Consider the following 17,263-nt stretch of genomic DNA (forward strand, 5'->3'; position numbering starts at 1 on the left):
TAATTGAAATGAAAAATGGATGGAAAATGAATTTAAGTAGTATTTCTTCTTTTTCTTTTGAATAAAATTAAATGATATATATATTCATGAGAAAAATTGAAAATATAGTAACAGCATTCCAATTGTGTATAATCGATTATTGGATTAATTCCAAGTGTAACAGGACACACAAGAAGGAATAAAGGATTACCGGAACAACCTTCGGCGGCTCCGCGTATCCCCATAGACTGTTGTCGATTGGCACACTGAACAGGATTATAGTTGCTTTCGACGGAGGACTGCATCGAATAGTTGGCAGTCTTTGAGGATTGGGTGCTCGTATAGTGCTGCAACGATTGATCGTGCGGGGATGCGACCGGCGGATAAAAAGTCCCCGTCACAGAGCCAACATTCTCAAATCCGGAGCGTAATTTATTACACGACACCATCATCCCATTCGCTATACCGACCGCGGCTATGCTCGACGGCTGTCTCTCGAAATTTAAGTAACTCACCTAGAAGGCAAAAGAAAAAAAGAAAAAAAGAAAAACTTACTGGTTGGAACTTTCACTCACTTACTTATTATAATTAAGACGTTGGGATATGCTTAACATAAATAAATACAGGGAGGATATAAAGTTATTTCATTATTGTTTAAAATTGAATTGAAAAGGATTTGAATTGATAAAACATTTTTGTCAATCTTTATGTCACTTAGGGAGATTAATATTTAATTTTTATAACATAAATAAATACAGGGAGGATATAAAGTTATTTCATTATTGTTTAAAATTGAATTGAAAAGGATTTGAATTGATAAAACATTTTTGTCAATCTTTATGTCACTTAGGGAGATTAATATTTAATTTTTATATTTATGAATTAAAAATTCTTGAATATTGTGTTTCAAATTTTCTGCAATTTCACAAGCAAGTAAACGAGGACTATATTTGTCCTCCTAGCTTTCAACAAGATCATTTGTATTCATGCCATTACTCACTGATTTTTTGTAAGTCAGAGTGTCTGTGTAAGCACCAGAATTCTGACACGACGATATGCTAGTACCACCAGCATGACCCGTGTGCAACTGATTATCGGTACTCATGAAAGTGTACCGTTTCGTTTGCTCGCTTATTTCGCTATGCTGCTTCGACGAACCCTCCATCAGATCTCGTTCAGGATCTGGATTTTGGTTTGATGGCAAATGCGTTCCGTCACCTAATTACCACCCAAATTCATGCATCGAAATTAATAGTTTTAATTAGCTGTCTTAACAGTTACACAGAAATGACAAACAGAAAAATTATTAATGATAAAAAAAAAGAATAGTAAAAGAAAATTTCAAATTTAAATATTAATTGTTCAAAAAATTCCCACTATAAAAAAATTCTAATGATAATAGAATTAAAAATATATATATATAATTGCAATATAAAATTCTATGAATAGAATTTTTTTTACATATAATAAAGAAAAAATTATATATCCAATTTGTAAAATAATAGTGATAATTTATATGTACAAATATAATTCCACAAGTTCCATGGGTGTCTGAACGATAATTAATGCGAGTACAAGGTCTCACCATCTGGCTCGGGACTGGCAACTGGAGATATGTCCGGTGAGTGAATGATAGGCGTATAAGGACTACCGTACAAGGAATTGCTCTCCGATTTGTACTCCTGGATACCTTGCTGTTGCTGCTGGTGATACAGGGATGAGATCGGGGAATGGCCGCCCCACGGGATCTGAGGAATGCCTTGATAACTGTCCATCTTAGACCTTAAATAAATATCAAACGTCACTTCGTATTTCTTTTAAGGAGCGCTTTTAACGCGAACGAAATTTACTTGTACAGATAAATAAAATAACTAGAAAAATTCTACTAGATTCACTAGTGCCCTCTTGCGTAAGATTAACGAACTAAAAATCCTAGTAAATAGAACTTCAATAATAAAAGTATGTGCAAATATTTTCTGTAGTAACCACGATATATCTAATCGCGTAACGAAAGTAGTGCATCTAATTACTAAAACTAATCACGTCTCCGTTATAAATATGCAGCGTGCAATTATCCTAATCCTAGTTATCTCTTATTCAATGAACTTTACGTTGAAGGATTTATTACGTAATAAAAATTAATCGCAAAATTCGAAGTTATTCGCAAATTCGATTAATTACTCGCAACAAAGGGATAATAATTAAAAAATTGGTGGGCCTATAAACTTCGATTATATTACGTGGACTTACATGGAATGATGAATCGTGGTGCCAGAGGGGTTGGACCTATTGGTCGTGGTATTGGTCGCCGATGGAGGAGAAGAGGGCGCTCCTGGGGCCCGTTTCGCGTGTTTTCTGCGCCGTGGCCTGTACTTGTAGTTCGGATGTTCCTGCATGTGTATGACCCTCAGCCTCTCGGCTTCCTCGACGTACGGCCTTCTGTCCTGCGGGGTCAACCCTCGCCATTTCTTTCCTGAAATACACGAGGGTCGTCCATTAGCTGCAACGGTGCCACGATTTTCGATACGACATTGCAATGTTAGGTTATGTACAGTATTGTACACCCTTGTTCAAAAGTCTTAGATTATTTATTATATCACAAGATGAATGTTAAGGATCATTCCAAGTAAGGTAAGTTTCATTCTATGCACGATTAAACAAAAATAAATTTTGCTCAGAAAAATAATTTAATATCAGTATTTCAATTTCTAAAATCATCCATTAAATTTTCTACTTTATGATGCTTGAAAAATTATAAAAAATTTAAGTAACCAATTAAATATATTATTATACTATATCAAATGCTTATGTATTGATATATTTACTAAAAATTTCCATCATTAAAGTTGATGATTTATACGTTAAATTCTTATTAAAAATATGATTTTTGTTCTAAGAATTTATCTTGCGACTTCTGCGACTTTTGAACGAGACTGTATGTAGAGGTACATCCGAGATGCTTACCACTGGTCTTCCTGAATTCAGGGGGCGGCGTGAAAGGCAATAAAAATTTGATGAGTAATGTTACATGTGGTTGCATGTGCTGTAAAGGAAGGGTGTAAGGAAATGGTTATTTGAATTGTTTTTTTCGAGAATACCTTGAGGAACAGAAGTTTTCAAGATGGTGAATCTTTTTTCTGGTTAGATTGTCTTTTTTTTTTTAGAAGAAAGAGAGAGATATTTTGGTTTTTTTTCTTCTTACAGATTTTGAAACTAATAATATCCATCCTTCTCAATTTTCTATGTGTTTCTTAACTTTTATTCTGATTTTTATTCACAAGGTTTCTTTAATAATTATAAATAAATCTTGACGGATGATGAAATGGAATATAACGATGAATGACGATTTTTAAAAGCTTAAAATATTGAAAATATTTGAATTGAACTGAAGGATTATTACAGAGGATTAATTATTAGTGAAGAATGATTTAAAATTTATATTTCTTTAATATTTTACTTTAATTATTGATTAATTCAAAAGATCTGAATTTGCAAAATTCATTTACATTGAAAGGATCATTAAAAATGATTTCATTTTTAACAGCATTAAAAAAATTTTATATGCATATAATTTCAATATTCATGTCTGATCTGTTTATTATATTTTTAGATCAATCTTCTGATTTATATCAATTATCATATTTTGATTGTTCATGCAAGAAGTTTTAAAGAAGTCACATCTTTTGGAAAATGGAAGCATTCAAAATTGCATAATGAAATGCTTCAATTTCTATCATAGAACGTTTTTTACTAGAGAAAAAATATAGATTTATTCATAAAACAAGAATGTTCGCTTTGAATGTTTCAATCCGGATCGAATTGAACTATGTACACAGATAAATAAAGATATAAACTTTGCATCTAATCATAAAATGTCATAAACTTGTTATTTATTTTTCTTTGCATACGGAATATTATTTGATTTAATATCCATTGAATATTCATTTTTAACCAATTAACAAAGTAGAAAAAAATAATTAATTTTGTTTAAAAATTTTATACCTTTAATAATAATATTTTTAAAATGATAATCAATGTTGCGTCAATGTATTTAAATATTTTTTTATTTGTAAAATCTTGATAGTTAAAAATCTGATATTATCGTTGCGTTTAATTGAAATAAACAGGAAAAGGAAGAAGCGTATATTGCACATATTAAAAATACACATTTGCATTTTCAAATGATTACACAATAAATGTTGGATATAATAATATACTATATATTAGTTTCGAAGTAGCAAACAACATATTAATTTCATCAACAGCAATTAATTTCTCTTCGTAAAAAAAAAGAAAAACTTCAAATTTCGCGCCTTTCGCAAAGATCCGACTAAAGATCTAACCTCTAAAAAAACCGTCACATCAAACTACATACAATCTACAATCTACGATCTTTGTTCAAAAATCTTAAAAACTACTAACCAAAATTAATTCAAACCTCCGAATCCAATAACCACGAAAAAAATAAATAAAATCTATCCAAAAATCGTCAAAGATCTGTTCAAAAACGAAAAAATCAAGCCCAAAAAAAAAAAAAAAAGAAACAAATATCCACAATCTATCTTATCTATAATAACTCCATATAACCAATCATCCATACGATCAATCACAAAAAGGCAATAACTCCATCTTACCTATATATAACGTACACAGATACGTACTAGAAACGCTACACCAATCGAATCCAATCTTTCACCGCGAACCTATAAATTCTTCCACCTAAGATCCGCATTCACTTATTCCTACATACAACCACAATCCGGTCTCTCGGTGCCACTAAAGAAGCAAAAGTATCTGCGGCGAGGTATTTCGAGGATCGATAAGGACGAACGCTCGTTGCTCGATTGTCCATCGACACTCTTCTAATTCGTGCTACGACTAGTTTGGATCCCTAATTGCCCGCCAGAGTTCGTCGTGGTCGCCGCTGTTGGTCCTCGCTGGTTGGAGGAAGCGGAAAAAACGGTTGAACGGAGATGCGAAATTACCAAGGAGGGCTCGGCCGGCCGTACGTTTCTCGTTCGACTGGAATCTGCCTTAGTTGCGGTTCGATATTCCTCTGCGCGGGCATAGTAGGCCGGAATATCATTAAGCATGGATAAGGGTTAATACGAACGTAAGATGTTCACGACAAGAACGAAAAACTTGAGCGAGGCGGATGTATATATGGTGTGCGCGTACATATGTATATACAGGGATCGGCGCGTATACCGGGGCCGCGTATAGGCACATAGGCGCATGGGGGCGTAGATATGGGTGCGCCCGTGCCTTTAGCCAGCCACAAGGCACGAACCATTATTTCATATTTCATTTTGTATATTTCAACTCCGGAGGAGACGCTAACCCGAACGACTTGGGCCTCGAAGAGGGAGGTATAGCGGATAAAGAAAAAGAGAAAACGAAGAGAAGAGAGGGAGGGGGGAAAAAGAAGGGAGGGAAAAAAGGATGGTAGCCAAGTCTCTCTAGATCTCCCTGTAAAGTCCATTTTTGTCGCCCCAAGTTTCTTCTTACCTCTTCTTCTTCTTCTTCTTCTTCTTCTTCTCGAGGAGCGCTGCCCTTTTTTGCGATACGCGTACTTTTCATCGCGACAGCGAGCAGGGTTGACGCTGAGAGGTAAAAGCTCTCAGGACGGGCTCACGTCGAGATTCAATGGAATTCCCCTTTGTCGCTTGTCTTTGTACGGGCGGAAGGAGGAGAATTTCTTTGGGATTCTGATTTCTTCTGATAAATTACCCTCTGATTGGGGGAATTACTTAGGTTTGGAGGATTTACGTTGTGAATTTGTTACTACGCCTTATTCGAATCCATTAGAATGACGTTTTGAATTAGGAATTATATTCTGTGTGACGTTATCTGACAGAATAAAATGGATTCATTTTGAAATGGAAAAAATTTCCTGTGATATTTTTCAATTTTTAACTTCTTAATTTTCTTAATGGATATAATAAATATATTAAAAATATATATAATAAATATATAATAATATAATAAATATATTATAGATGATAGCCAATGAATTATTTAATTAAAGACAAATCAAAATTGGAATAATTCATGGAATAATTCATAATAATAATTCTCCCTTTCAAATTGTAAACAATGATTTTCTATGAGTTCCATTTCTGCACTATATTTTTAACTTCTTAATTTTTACCTTAATGGATATAATAAATATATTAAAAATATATATAATAAATATATAATAATATAATAAATATATTATAGATGATAGCCAATGAATTATTTAAATAAAAAGACAAATCAAAATTGCATGGAATAATTCATAATAATAATTCTCCCTTTCAAATTGTAAAAGATGATTTTCTATGAGTTCCATTTCTGCACTATATTTTTAACTTCTTAATTTTTACCTTAATGGATAAAAATAATAAATATATTATATTATTATATAAATAAATATATAATATATAATAAATATATTATAGATGATAGCCAATGAATTATTTAATTAAAGACAAATCAAAATTGGAATAATTCATGGAATAATTCATAATAATAATTCTCCCTTTCAAATTGTAAACAATGATTTTCTATGAGTTCCATTTCTGCACTATATTTTTAACTTCTTAATTTTTACCTTAATGGATATAATAAATATATTAAAAATATATATAATAAATATATAATAATATAATAAATATATTATAGATGATAGCCAATGAATTATTTAATTAAATCAAAATTGCATGGAATAATTCATAATAATAATTCTCCCTTTCAAATTGTAAACAATGATTTTCTATGAGTTCCATTTCTGCACTATATTTTTAACTTCTTAATTTTTACCTTAATGGATATAATAAATATATTAAAAATATATATAATAAATATATTATAGATGATAGCCAATGAATTATTTAATTAAATCAAAACTGCATGGAATAATTCATAATAATAATTCTCCCTTTCAAATTGTAAAAGATGATTTTCTATGAGTTTCATCTCTTTTTTGCATATATCCATGTCAATATCTGCGACGACAAAAAGAAGATAAAGTTCGGACGAAAAGAAACCGCAACGCTTCTTTCTTCTCTTTACCCTCGAAAAATTTTTTACCCTCGTTGCGGTCGGATTCGTCCATTTGCTTCCGTGTGTTTCGGGGAAAACGGTGAAATAATCATCCGGTCGTGGCTCGGACGGGGAGAGGGGCCGACACGGATGAAGAAGGGACGGGCAGCTTAGACTTTTTGGCCGACAATAAGTAAACTTAATTTAATATTCCTGGGCGCGCTCCGCGGTGAGCTAGCCGGCAGTGATTCATCATCACACCCGCGCACTGCTTCCCACCATGACGTCCTCGTTAAGTATTCTAATGGTTGCCGTGTACCTCTAATTTACCCTGCTCTCGGCTCTAGTCAGACGACTTCATTAATTTCAATGTTTCGGTCAAAAGCGAGCCGCTCACGGATTGGAAACACTTTAGGAACTTGTTGGATCACATCTATCGAGCCGTTTGTTCTTCATCGTCCTCTGATCGTAATCCTTCTCGGTGTGAGATTCGATGTACGGCGAAGAGAAAGTGTTTGTAACTTTGATAAAGATACGATAGAGATATATATATATCTTGGGAAGATTGGCTTTTTTCTTTGTCGGTGATTTTCTAAAACATTTTTTTTAAATTATTTGAAAGAGCGAGGAGAACAATAAAAGATCGAAATAATTAATTATTTCGTGCGCGATGATAAATAAGTCATAAAACTAAGCGTTTTACGTATGCGTGAATGAATAAATGCTTCAGTTTCGGAGAATTTTTGGCTTTGCCAAGAATAATTAATCCTTTGTATTTCGATTGTTTAAGTTTTTTTTCATATTTATTTATTCATTCGTGATTAAATTTAAATTTTTAATATTATTATTTGTCAACATAAGTTTATTTGATGCAAATGATTAAGAATCTCATTGCTTTTCTGATTTTTCGATCGAAATTTCCATAATCCAATTTTAAATTTTTGCCTCCTTTGTTTTTCTGACTTTTAACCTTATTTATAGAATAAAAATTGTGTATCAATAAGTAATAATAAGTTTCTGATTTATTATCGATAAAATATTATTTATGTAATAGGAAGTTGTTACACACACCTTATAAAAATCTTATTTCTCGTTAAAAATTAAGATTTTATACGAAGATCTTGATAGAATAATTTTCAAATTCATTCCGCGTTATAAAGAGAACTCGATCACGGTGCGCGGTAGAATCATTAAAAATTCTGTTATCGCAACAGGCGACAGGCGAGCACGCGCGCGTGCGCGACGCACGCAAATGTATGCAAAGCGCATGCAGGTCACAATAAGTCGATCAGCGGCGAACATACTTCGGAAATCTCATTTGAACCGATGCTAATAGGTTGCCTTATCCACGTCGCTTAATCTGGGCGCGCATGTACACGACCGGCCGACTCGTGAATTCCTCGAAGCGTGATAAATTAACGCCAACGGAGATCGCGACAAATTACGTCTCTCGATTAGACGTTGACTCCCCTGCGCGCGCAGATCGCTCGTGCCGAAATGTCTTTTTGTACCTATCAACAATTCGATATGTGCGCGCGCATGCATGTAACGTCCATTCAATGTATAACCTCCTTGGTCGCTGACATTTTCCAGAAAGCTCGTTCGTTCTACCGGTTAATTAACGATTCCGCGGTGATTTACGCACGTGGCAAACTCAGCCGGACCAATAGTCGATTAAGCCACGTTTCTATGCCCGCACATCGGCACTCGGAGAATTTCGTTCTGCTCGCAGATGCAACATCGCTGGAACGTGACATTTCCAGAATCAAGCGAGAAACTTCTCGCTCGGCATTTAGAATACCGTCTAGAATTAGTTACCAGCAGCACCCGTCCGTGTTTCCCTCACTCCCCTCTATATACGTTCCTTTAATTGCGCGTAGAGGTGCGCGATAAATCTCACGGCACACCGAAACATTTCTAGCGCCCTCTGACAGTTTGCCTAAGAAACGCCTCGTTTAAGAAACAATTTGCTTGGAACCCTCGAGCATCAAGTTCCGATTCTTGATCGCGACGGTCCTTTAACCGGTGACTTGAAGCGTGCTCTTCTCGATGAGTTTCACGCCGTTTATATACGACCGCGATCGAAACGATTGCTAAATTACACGCACGCGACGCCGGTAATAAATATACATGATGTATCGGTTCGAGAGCGAGCGCACAATTAAATTTATCGAGACCTAACCGTTGCGCGACTGATGCGCTACGTGGCTAGCAAAATTGACATCGATCGATGGTATACCGAATAAGGATAGTTTTTGTCGTATAAGAAAATTTAATGACAATAACTAGATACTACAGTGATACTTGTGTTCGATGGTATAGTGAAAGTTATTGCGAGATGAAACTCTTGTTGGTACAACAAGGGTAGTGTAGTAAGATCATTAAAATCATATAATGCGTACATGTAATATTGGATTTTCGAAAAGTTTGACATTTTAACATCAATTTTAAACGCTATTTTACCATTCGTTTTTCAGAAATATATAAAGATAATAAATTGAAATATCTTATTTTCTTTGTAACACGATTAATTTTAAATTTTAAATTAAATTAATTAAAAGATCATCTTATAAAATCCTTTTACTACACACTGGTGGTTCCGTTAAGTTTGTCCGACACGACACAAAACCCGCTAATCCAATTCGATTTACGAATGAATTATAACTAAACGCCGAAACGGTCCGCGTCGAATTGATTTAATCGAATCACAACCGATCGACGTTACGAAGCAGAAAATCCGTTCATTTAATTTCTCTATACAGCGTGTCCGCACACGGTAATAGTTAATATAGGCAGCAGCAATCTGAAAACAGCGTTATAAAAAGAGAGAGAGAGAGAGATCAGAGAGACGAACAACAAAGACGAAGAAGAACAAGAAGAGGACGAAGAAGAGGTCGAAAGCGAGGCCCACATCGGTGGGACCGCATCGTGCACCCCGCCCAACCTGGGTCGCCCACTGTCACCATTAATAATACGTCTCCCGTCCCGTGATGTATCTCATCTCCGTTGGCGTCGTGTGTTGTGCCCTGTGTCCTGTCGTGTCGGTGTTTAGCTTTCGTTGTGCGCTCGGTCACACGCACACATGGACGTACACATAGCGTGAACGCATACTCGCTCCATTCTTTATTTTCTCTCTTCTTCCTCTGTAATTTTCTCTCGCTACATCTCGTTTTCTCACTCTGTCTCTTTATTTCACCTTTCTCTCCGTTCGTTTCCTCGCTCGTTCTATCCTTTTCTAGCCCGTTCTCGATAATATCGCCTTTCTCGCTTTCCTCGTCCCGCTTATAAGCCAATAATGCATATACACGCGGTTACGCGCAAGCGTGTCGTTGCGTGCAGGTACTCGGCACACCCACACGAGGGCGCTGGGATGGGTTGCGAGCACGAGGTTGTTACGATGCACATACACATCTCTACACTACGACACTTTGCTCTTTCAACTTTGACAGTTACTTTTCGAACAAAGACATCAACCGATACGCAGAGAGTAGCACGATCATCTATGTAATGATTTTTATTTTTCCATCTAGTTCTTTATCATTTACTTATCATGACAGATTTGAAAATTTTTCACTAAGTTTTTTTTTTTTTTTTAAATCTTGCAACTAACAACACTGATATTAGAATGAAAATAATAAAAGAAGAATAATAGCCACGAAATAATAAATTCAATTAAAAATTTAGAACTAAATGAAAAAGTTATACTTAAATTTTTTTATAGTTAATTTTATATATATATATATATCAATTTTAATCAACTTTTTAAAATTACAGAATCTCAATAGAAAAGGAAATAGTAAAAAAAAAATATCTATTTAATATTAAAAACAATATAAGTTAATTTAAAAAAAGCAACATATTACATGAATGGAAAGTGAAACAAGAGGAAAGCAAAGTTAGAGGAATAATTTTTACATTCTAATAACTGATATCATAATAGTAAATACATTTACACTTATAAAGGAACAATTAAAAATTCTTTAGGTAACCATCTCGGTTATAACTAATGATCTGAACGTCAACCAACATTTTCGAGAACTTCTGTTCACTTTTCGTTGGTCGAATATAAGCATACCATAAGTGTTGGGCACGTGGACAATAAGGCAAGAGGAAGCCCAGTGTGTTGTCCCTCGCGACAATCTCCGGCTCCCGGCTTTCGCCCGACGGAAAAGTAATCTGTCCCCGGCGATCAGCCAGACCTCTGCCGATCTTAATGGATTATCTGATGCGTTCGTCCTCGTTCGGTAGCCGTAATCGAGTTCTTGCTAGCTCATAAATGACGACTACTGGAGGAGGGGGGGAGGAGTGCTCAGATTCCTTTGACTTTGGGCTAGCATTGTGATCATATTGAAGCGTATAATAATTGTGGGACACGTCAATTATTTTTGTGCCAATAATAAGAACGAATTTTTATTCCTTGTTTTCTTTAAAAATACTTCAATATTTATAATTTTTATTTCTTAAATAGAATCAGAAGTTTTAATAAGTAGTATCAATTACTGGCTTTCTATTATTGAAAAATTCATAAAACTAATAATCTCATCTTCCATTCCTTTTCTCAAAGAAATAGTAAAACATCCTACCTTTAATTTTTGTTCAATGAAGCATGAAGAATGAAGAATGATGAAGTAGAAGTGAATCTCACAAACAAAACACAAGCTTAAAAAGATCAAAAATACACAGATATACTTTCTGGAAATTAAAATCTAAAGAAAACCAAATCCATCGAATTGGAACAAGGAAGAATTATCCTACCCATCGCCCAACAAGCTGCCAAGGGATGGCGACGAAAATTAATCCCAACTGCCCACCCGATCGTCGATGAAAACTTCGAACGATAAATACAAGTTTCGCGGCATTCCTGATTGCGCCTCTATGTGGGCGCACCGTTTGAATCTCTTCCTGGAAAATCATTCATCGCCGCTGTGCCGCGTTACCTTGGGTGTCTCGAAGCGAGAAATATCGCGGTACGAAACGGCAATTGTCGTGCTGCGTTATGCATGTATCCCAGTGAGCGTTAACAGCCGAGTTTGTTCCACGACGAAGACGTTTCCTCCTCGCCGAGGACACCGAGGTTGGAGGTGGAACGAACATAAGAACGGTACTACATTTCCATCACGATGGATCGCTAAGGGGGATGAATGACACGAGCGTTTGTCAATTTCTCTCAACGTGTTTCGTGTCCTCGTCGATGAATCTGTGAAAGTAAAATTTTCGAAGAGGGGAGATGGTATTATTGGAATCTAGAAAAATTGATTTTCCTTTCCAACTTGGTGGTGTGCTTATGGAACAGAGAAGATCTTTAATTTAATTGCTAATAATTTGTTCTATATAATTTGATATAAATTATATACGATTTAAAATTTGTAATTTATGCCAATTTAATATCATAATGGTTTTATGAGATGTAATGATATCTTGAAATTAAAATAAATTTTCTAACCTGGATATAATAATTTTGGATATTGATGCTTTTGTTCTAACGTATGAATCTTTTTTATTTATTTTTTTTTTTGTTTCCTTTTATTTTTATCTATTGCCTATGGAATGCATTTGTTTGAACAATAACGTTCGAAGTGACGAAAATCATTTTCATATAGATTGTGGATAGTTAGATAATTTTCCAGTTGACAGTTTGGAGAGTGATGGAGCGTTCCAAGGTAATTTTTACAAAGACTATACAATTATAATTTTGTCCGTCAGTACTCGAACATGTATGATTGTTAATTGTGCAAAGATTTTAATCATCTGATTCGCAAATGGCGGTCGACGACAAGGAAAATTAAATGCGTTTCTTTATAGAGACAAAAATAAGTGTAAAAATGTATAAAATTGATTGAAAAGAATAATTTAATTCCAAGGAGGGCAACTTTCGTTAATTGAGTATCATTTCGTCCATCTTCAAAAGGATTTTTATTTTTAAATCTTTTAAATGTTTAAAAACTTGTTAAAAATGTTTAAGAACGATCGTGCAACGAAATGGAGATTTCCATAAATATTCCAGAATTTTTTCAATTATTTTAAGAACCTAGAACAATAAAGAAAAATTCAATATTTACAGTATATATATTTATAAAAAAAATTAACTATTATTGCTACTTGTTCTCTTTTTTTTTTACCCATTCATTTTACTCCACATCTATTGATTAATAACAATCAAATATTATTACAATCTCTTTTAAATTTCTAAAATTCAAGACGACAATTGTTTCCTCACAATCGAAGCATACATAACCTAAAATATTTTGAAACCTTTTAAATGTTTAAAAACTTAGAACGATCGTGCAACGAAATGGAGATTTCCATAAATATTCTAGAATTTTTTCAAATTATTTTAAAAACCTAGAACAATAAAAAAAAAATTCAATATCTATAGTATATATATTTATAAAAAAAAATTAATCATTGCTGCTACTTGCCCTTTTTTTTTATCCATTCATTTTATTCCCATAATCCCATAATCCATTGATTAATAACAATCAAATAATTACAATATTATTACAATCTCTTTTAAATTTCTAAAATTTTTAAAATTCAAAATTTTTAAAAGACAACGACAATCGTTTCTTCACAATCGAAGCATACATAACCTAAAATATTTTTAAACTTTTTAAATGTTTAAAAACTTGTTAAAAATGTTTAAGAACGATCGTGTATTTATGGAAATACAGATTTCCATAAATATTCCAGAATTTTTTCAAATTATTTTAAGAACCTAGAACAATAAAAAAAAATTCAATATCTACAGTATATATATTTATAAAAAAAATTAACCATTGCTGTTACTTGCCTCTTTTTTTTTATCCGTTCATCTTACTCTCATAATCCATTGATTAATAACAATCAAATAATTACAATATTATTACAATCTCTTTTAAATTTCTAAAATTTTTAAAATTCAAGACGACAACAATCGTTCCCTCACAATCGAAACATACATAACCTAAATCGATCGAAATTTCATATATCGCAAAAACCTCGTAAAAGGGAAATCTATCAGAGACTAGCCAATAAAATTCTGTCACGTAGCACAATGCCGTTCACTACGGGTGGTTGAGTAGAAAAAAGCGATATTACTGGTTCGCAGTAACGAACATCCGGAAACGTTTTACTTCGTCGTCTGTTAGAATGTTAACGAATCGCTTTTTACGGTTGGAGGACGATTTATGATACTCTTCGTTTCGTTAAAAAAACGATTTAATCTCATTCTCGTTTGAATTTTCGTCTGTCTCTTCATCGTTAATGGGATATTGATGTAAGTGAAAGAACGATGCTTCGAGAGATGAGTCGTTGGTGGTAACGATTGATCTGATCGTGAAGAACTCAGAGATACGGAAATTATCTTTGCTGAAAGTGAAAGAACATTATGTAGAATAATACGAAAAATAGGATTGATATTGTAAATCATGTTCCGATAAGATTAATATCAGTTTGAAAATATAATCATTAGTCGAGAAATATGAAAATCTAGTCACTTGTTCGGGGAAAAAATCATATTAACTTTTATTATAATATTCGTTCATTATTCTCTCTCTAAAAAAAAAGAAAATGGCGGTTTTAACTTACAGAATAATCAACGATTTCCTTCCAATGGTTTGTGCATCGATCAAACGATTCGAAATAAATGAAAAAATTTGGACCAATGGTTTCTTGAACAAATGATATTTTTTTGCAAAGTATCTCTTGAAAAATCAACCCTTTATCAATCAAAATTAAAATCCATTTTATACAAACGCATTTTCACTTTCAAAAACCGTACTTTCTCAAATTCATATCTTCAAGATGTTAAAATCTTCGAATTATTAAATTTAAACGTACATTCATATATTCTTCACATTCTCACACTAGTGTGCCTATAACGTCTTAAGGACATCAAATTCTGAACGAGATCAACCTGGAAACTTTCGTTCGAGAGGCTCGATCGCACCCGTCACTTCTGATCGAAGCTGTACAGGCGTGGTGCAATGCAGACCAGCGATCAGGAGGGACAAAAGTTCTCTTTCTCTCTTTCTCTTTCTCTCTCCACTCTCTCTTGAAACGAACTCTTTGGTGGAACGTGGTCGGCGCTCGAGGGGTCCCACCTCCGTAAACACAACCGCGATTCCACCTTCGTACACCCGGCGTGCATTTTCATAAATATAATAATTTATCTCTTTCTCTCTCTCTCTCTCGAAATCCACGCAGTGTAATAATGTTGTAATCTTGTTCCTCGTTGCTCGTCCTCGCGATCCTAGTCGCCGTCGTTCGTCCGTTGATTCGTTGGGTTCGGGGATAGGTGGGTCGGGGAAGGTAAAGGCAAGGGTGCGGCTCCAGACTCCGCTCTCGACTCCACCTCATTACCCAGCATTCTATGCACAGGCTGCGCTTATGGCTTATTATTGCTTTGGCTTGGCCAACCCGTCGGTTCCTCGATTCCTTCGACGAGTTCGTCCACAGACACGTGTCACACGTTTTTTCCGAATCGGAATTTCTCATTCGAGGATTTTCTTCGTCACTCATTTCAGAAAGAGACGTATCGAACGTAACGTAACGAAACGAAACGTAGAAATTTTGTTTTAATAAGACACGTAAGAAATATTAAAGGATTGTTTCGATGTTATTTTTACGATTGACAATTCTTTTATTTATGTGTTTAGACTTGGTTTATCAAGATGAACGACCGTGCATATCACGTGTGTTCCAAAAAGATAGGTTAAATAGGGAATTTTTAAAGACAAGACGTTACGGTTACGTTTACTTATCTCGTTGCATGTAGATTAGATTTAACAGATTTAACAGAGATACAAATGTAACTATCCTTTAGAAAATTATTCGTAATAAGGATTAACCGAATCTGAACGAATTGTATAAACTCTATGATCTAGTAAAAACTTCGAATCGCACAAAATTGATGCACACATCCCGAAACGATTCTTCGCGAAAGGAATCACTAACTCGAACGCCTCTATCGGCCAAATACCGAAACAATCATTTTCCATAACCTGTATCGTTTTTCTGCGTTTAAGCGTCGTTTCTAAACAAGTCCACCAGAATGCACTCTTTTATACGCGTGCAATGATTGGTCCCGATCTTTTCTTAAATTTTCTTAAACTTCGTTACATTGGTTCTTCTAGCAGGGTCCTTTTTTCATGCGTAATACCCTTAAACTTTGTCGGTACTATCTGCACGCCAGGCTCCCAGTGGCTCCGTAAAAAAGGCCGCCAGAGATTTAACCCTTGATACCACGACCACCGGAATATCGCGAAGGCCTCTCCCTTCGTGGAGACCGTTTCCAACGGACTTCTCTCTTCCCCTCTATGCGATTAACGGCTCATTTGGAATCGCAATTTACAATTAACTTTGTTTCCTTCCGATCGATATACCCGATGATCGTAAGTGGTCGAGGTGAATTGGATAATTTGGTTAAGAAATGGGTTGGAAGAATGAATTTTGAGTTGTGCGGTCCAGATGGTGATATCGATTTACGCTCCCCTTCTTTCGAATTTCAACTTATAATTATAATTGTTTCTGATAAATGTATTTAATGTAAATGATGGAGGAATTTTTAATCGAATCCAGATATTTGATATTTTATCTAAATTAGCTTACTTCTTGTTTCCTATCTTTCTAATCAATGCTACTTAATAGAATTTTTGAATTATTTTGAGCTCTGCTATTTTAAAGATAATATTAATAATTTAAATATTATTATTTTTTAAGCCATAATTACTTTCTTATCAAAATTCAACGAATCTATATATTTTATTACTCTTTCTCCATTTTTCAATTTCAAATTGATCTGTGTAAAAAATAAATATACATATCAAAGTGGATTGAATCGCGCATTCGATTATTGCCATCGACGTGAAAAATAAAAGACGTATCTCCCCCCCCCCCCTTTAGATCGAGGAAAAACGATCCATCCGAGGAAGAATCGCGGGATTTCCGCGGAAATGGATGCAAAGGATAGGACGATATCGGATCAAATTCATCTCTCTCATCCCTCCTTTCTCGCCGGCCTGAAATCGACGTCTGCCCTACTGCAATCAGATTACCCCGCCCGACCAAAGTTCAAGATTCCGCTTCGTGGGCGCGTGAAATTCGTGTCTGCCTGCGCGTCTGGTATGCGCGCGCAGTTCATGTCAATAACAGTTTCCACGAACGCATAATCGCAATATTCCTCGAAAGATCCTAAGCTTAGATTAGGTGGTTGAAACAAGGTTCAAGCAGGTAGAGGGATCTAAACGGACGTAAGTAATGCACGGGCGTGCGAGGGAGG

General features: G+C 34.7%; 1 protein-coding gene across 4 annotated transcripts in view; it reads right to left on the reverse strand.

Moving 5' to 3' along the window:
* The window catches only part of LOC726298 (putative transcription factor SOX-15), a 51,755-nt gene that overhangs the window by 941 nt on the left and 33,551 nt on the right, over nucleotides 1-17,263 (reverse strand). For all 4 annotated transcript variants that reach the window (XM_026441721.1, XM_026441716.1, XM_026441713.1 and 1 more), the window contains exons 5-8: nucleotides 2,230-2,452; nucleotides 1,565-1,761; nucleotides 980-1,197; nucleotides 191-494 (exon numbers count right to left, since the gene is read on the reverse strand). In XM_026441721.1, coding sequence (XP_026297506.1) covers nucleotides 191-494; nucleotides 980-1,197; nucleotides 1,565-1,761; nucleotides 2,230-2,452 — 942 coding nt within the window. The remainder of the gene's footprint in view (nucleotides 1-190; nucleotides 495-979; nucleotides 1,198-1,564; nucleotides 1,762-2,229; nucleotides 2,453-17,263) is intronic.

Source organism: Apis mellifera, linkage group LG1 (assembly GCF_003254395.2).
Source record: "Apis mellifera strain DH4 linkage group LG1, Amel_HAv3.1, whole genome shotgun sequence".
NCBI classification, from domain to species: Eukaryota; Metazoa; Arthropoda; class Insecta; order Hymenoptera; family Apidae; genus Apis; species Apis mellifera.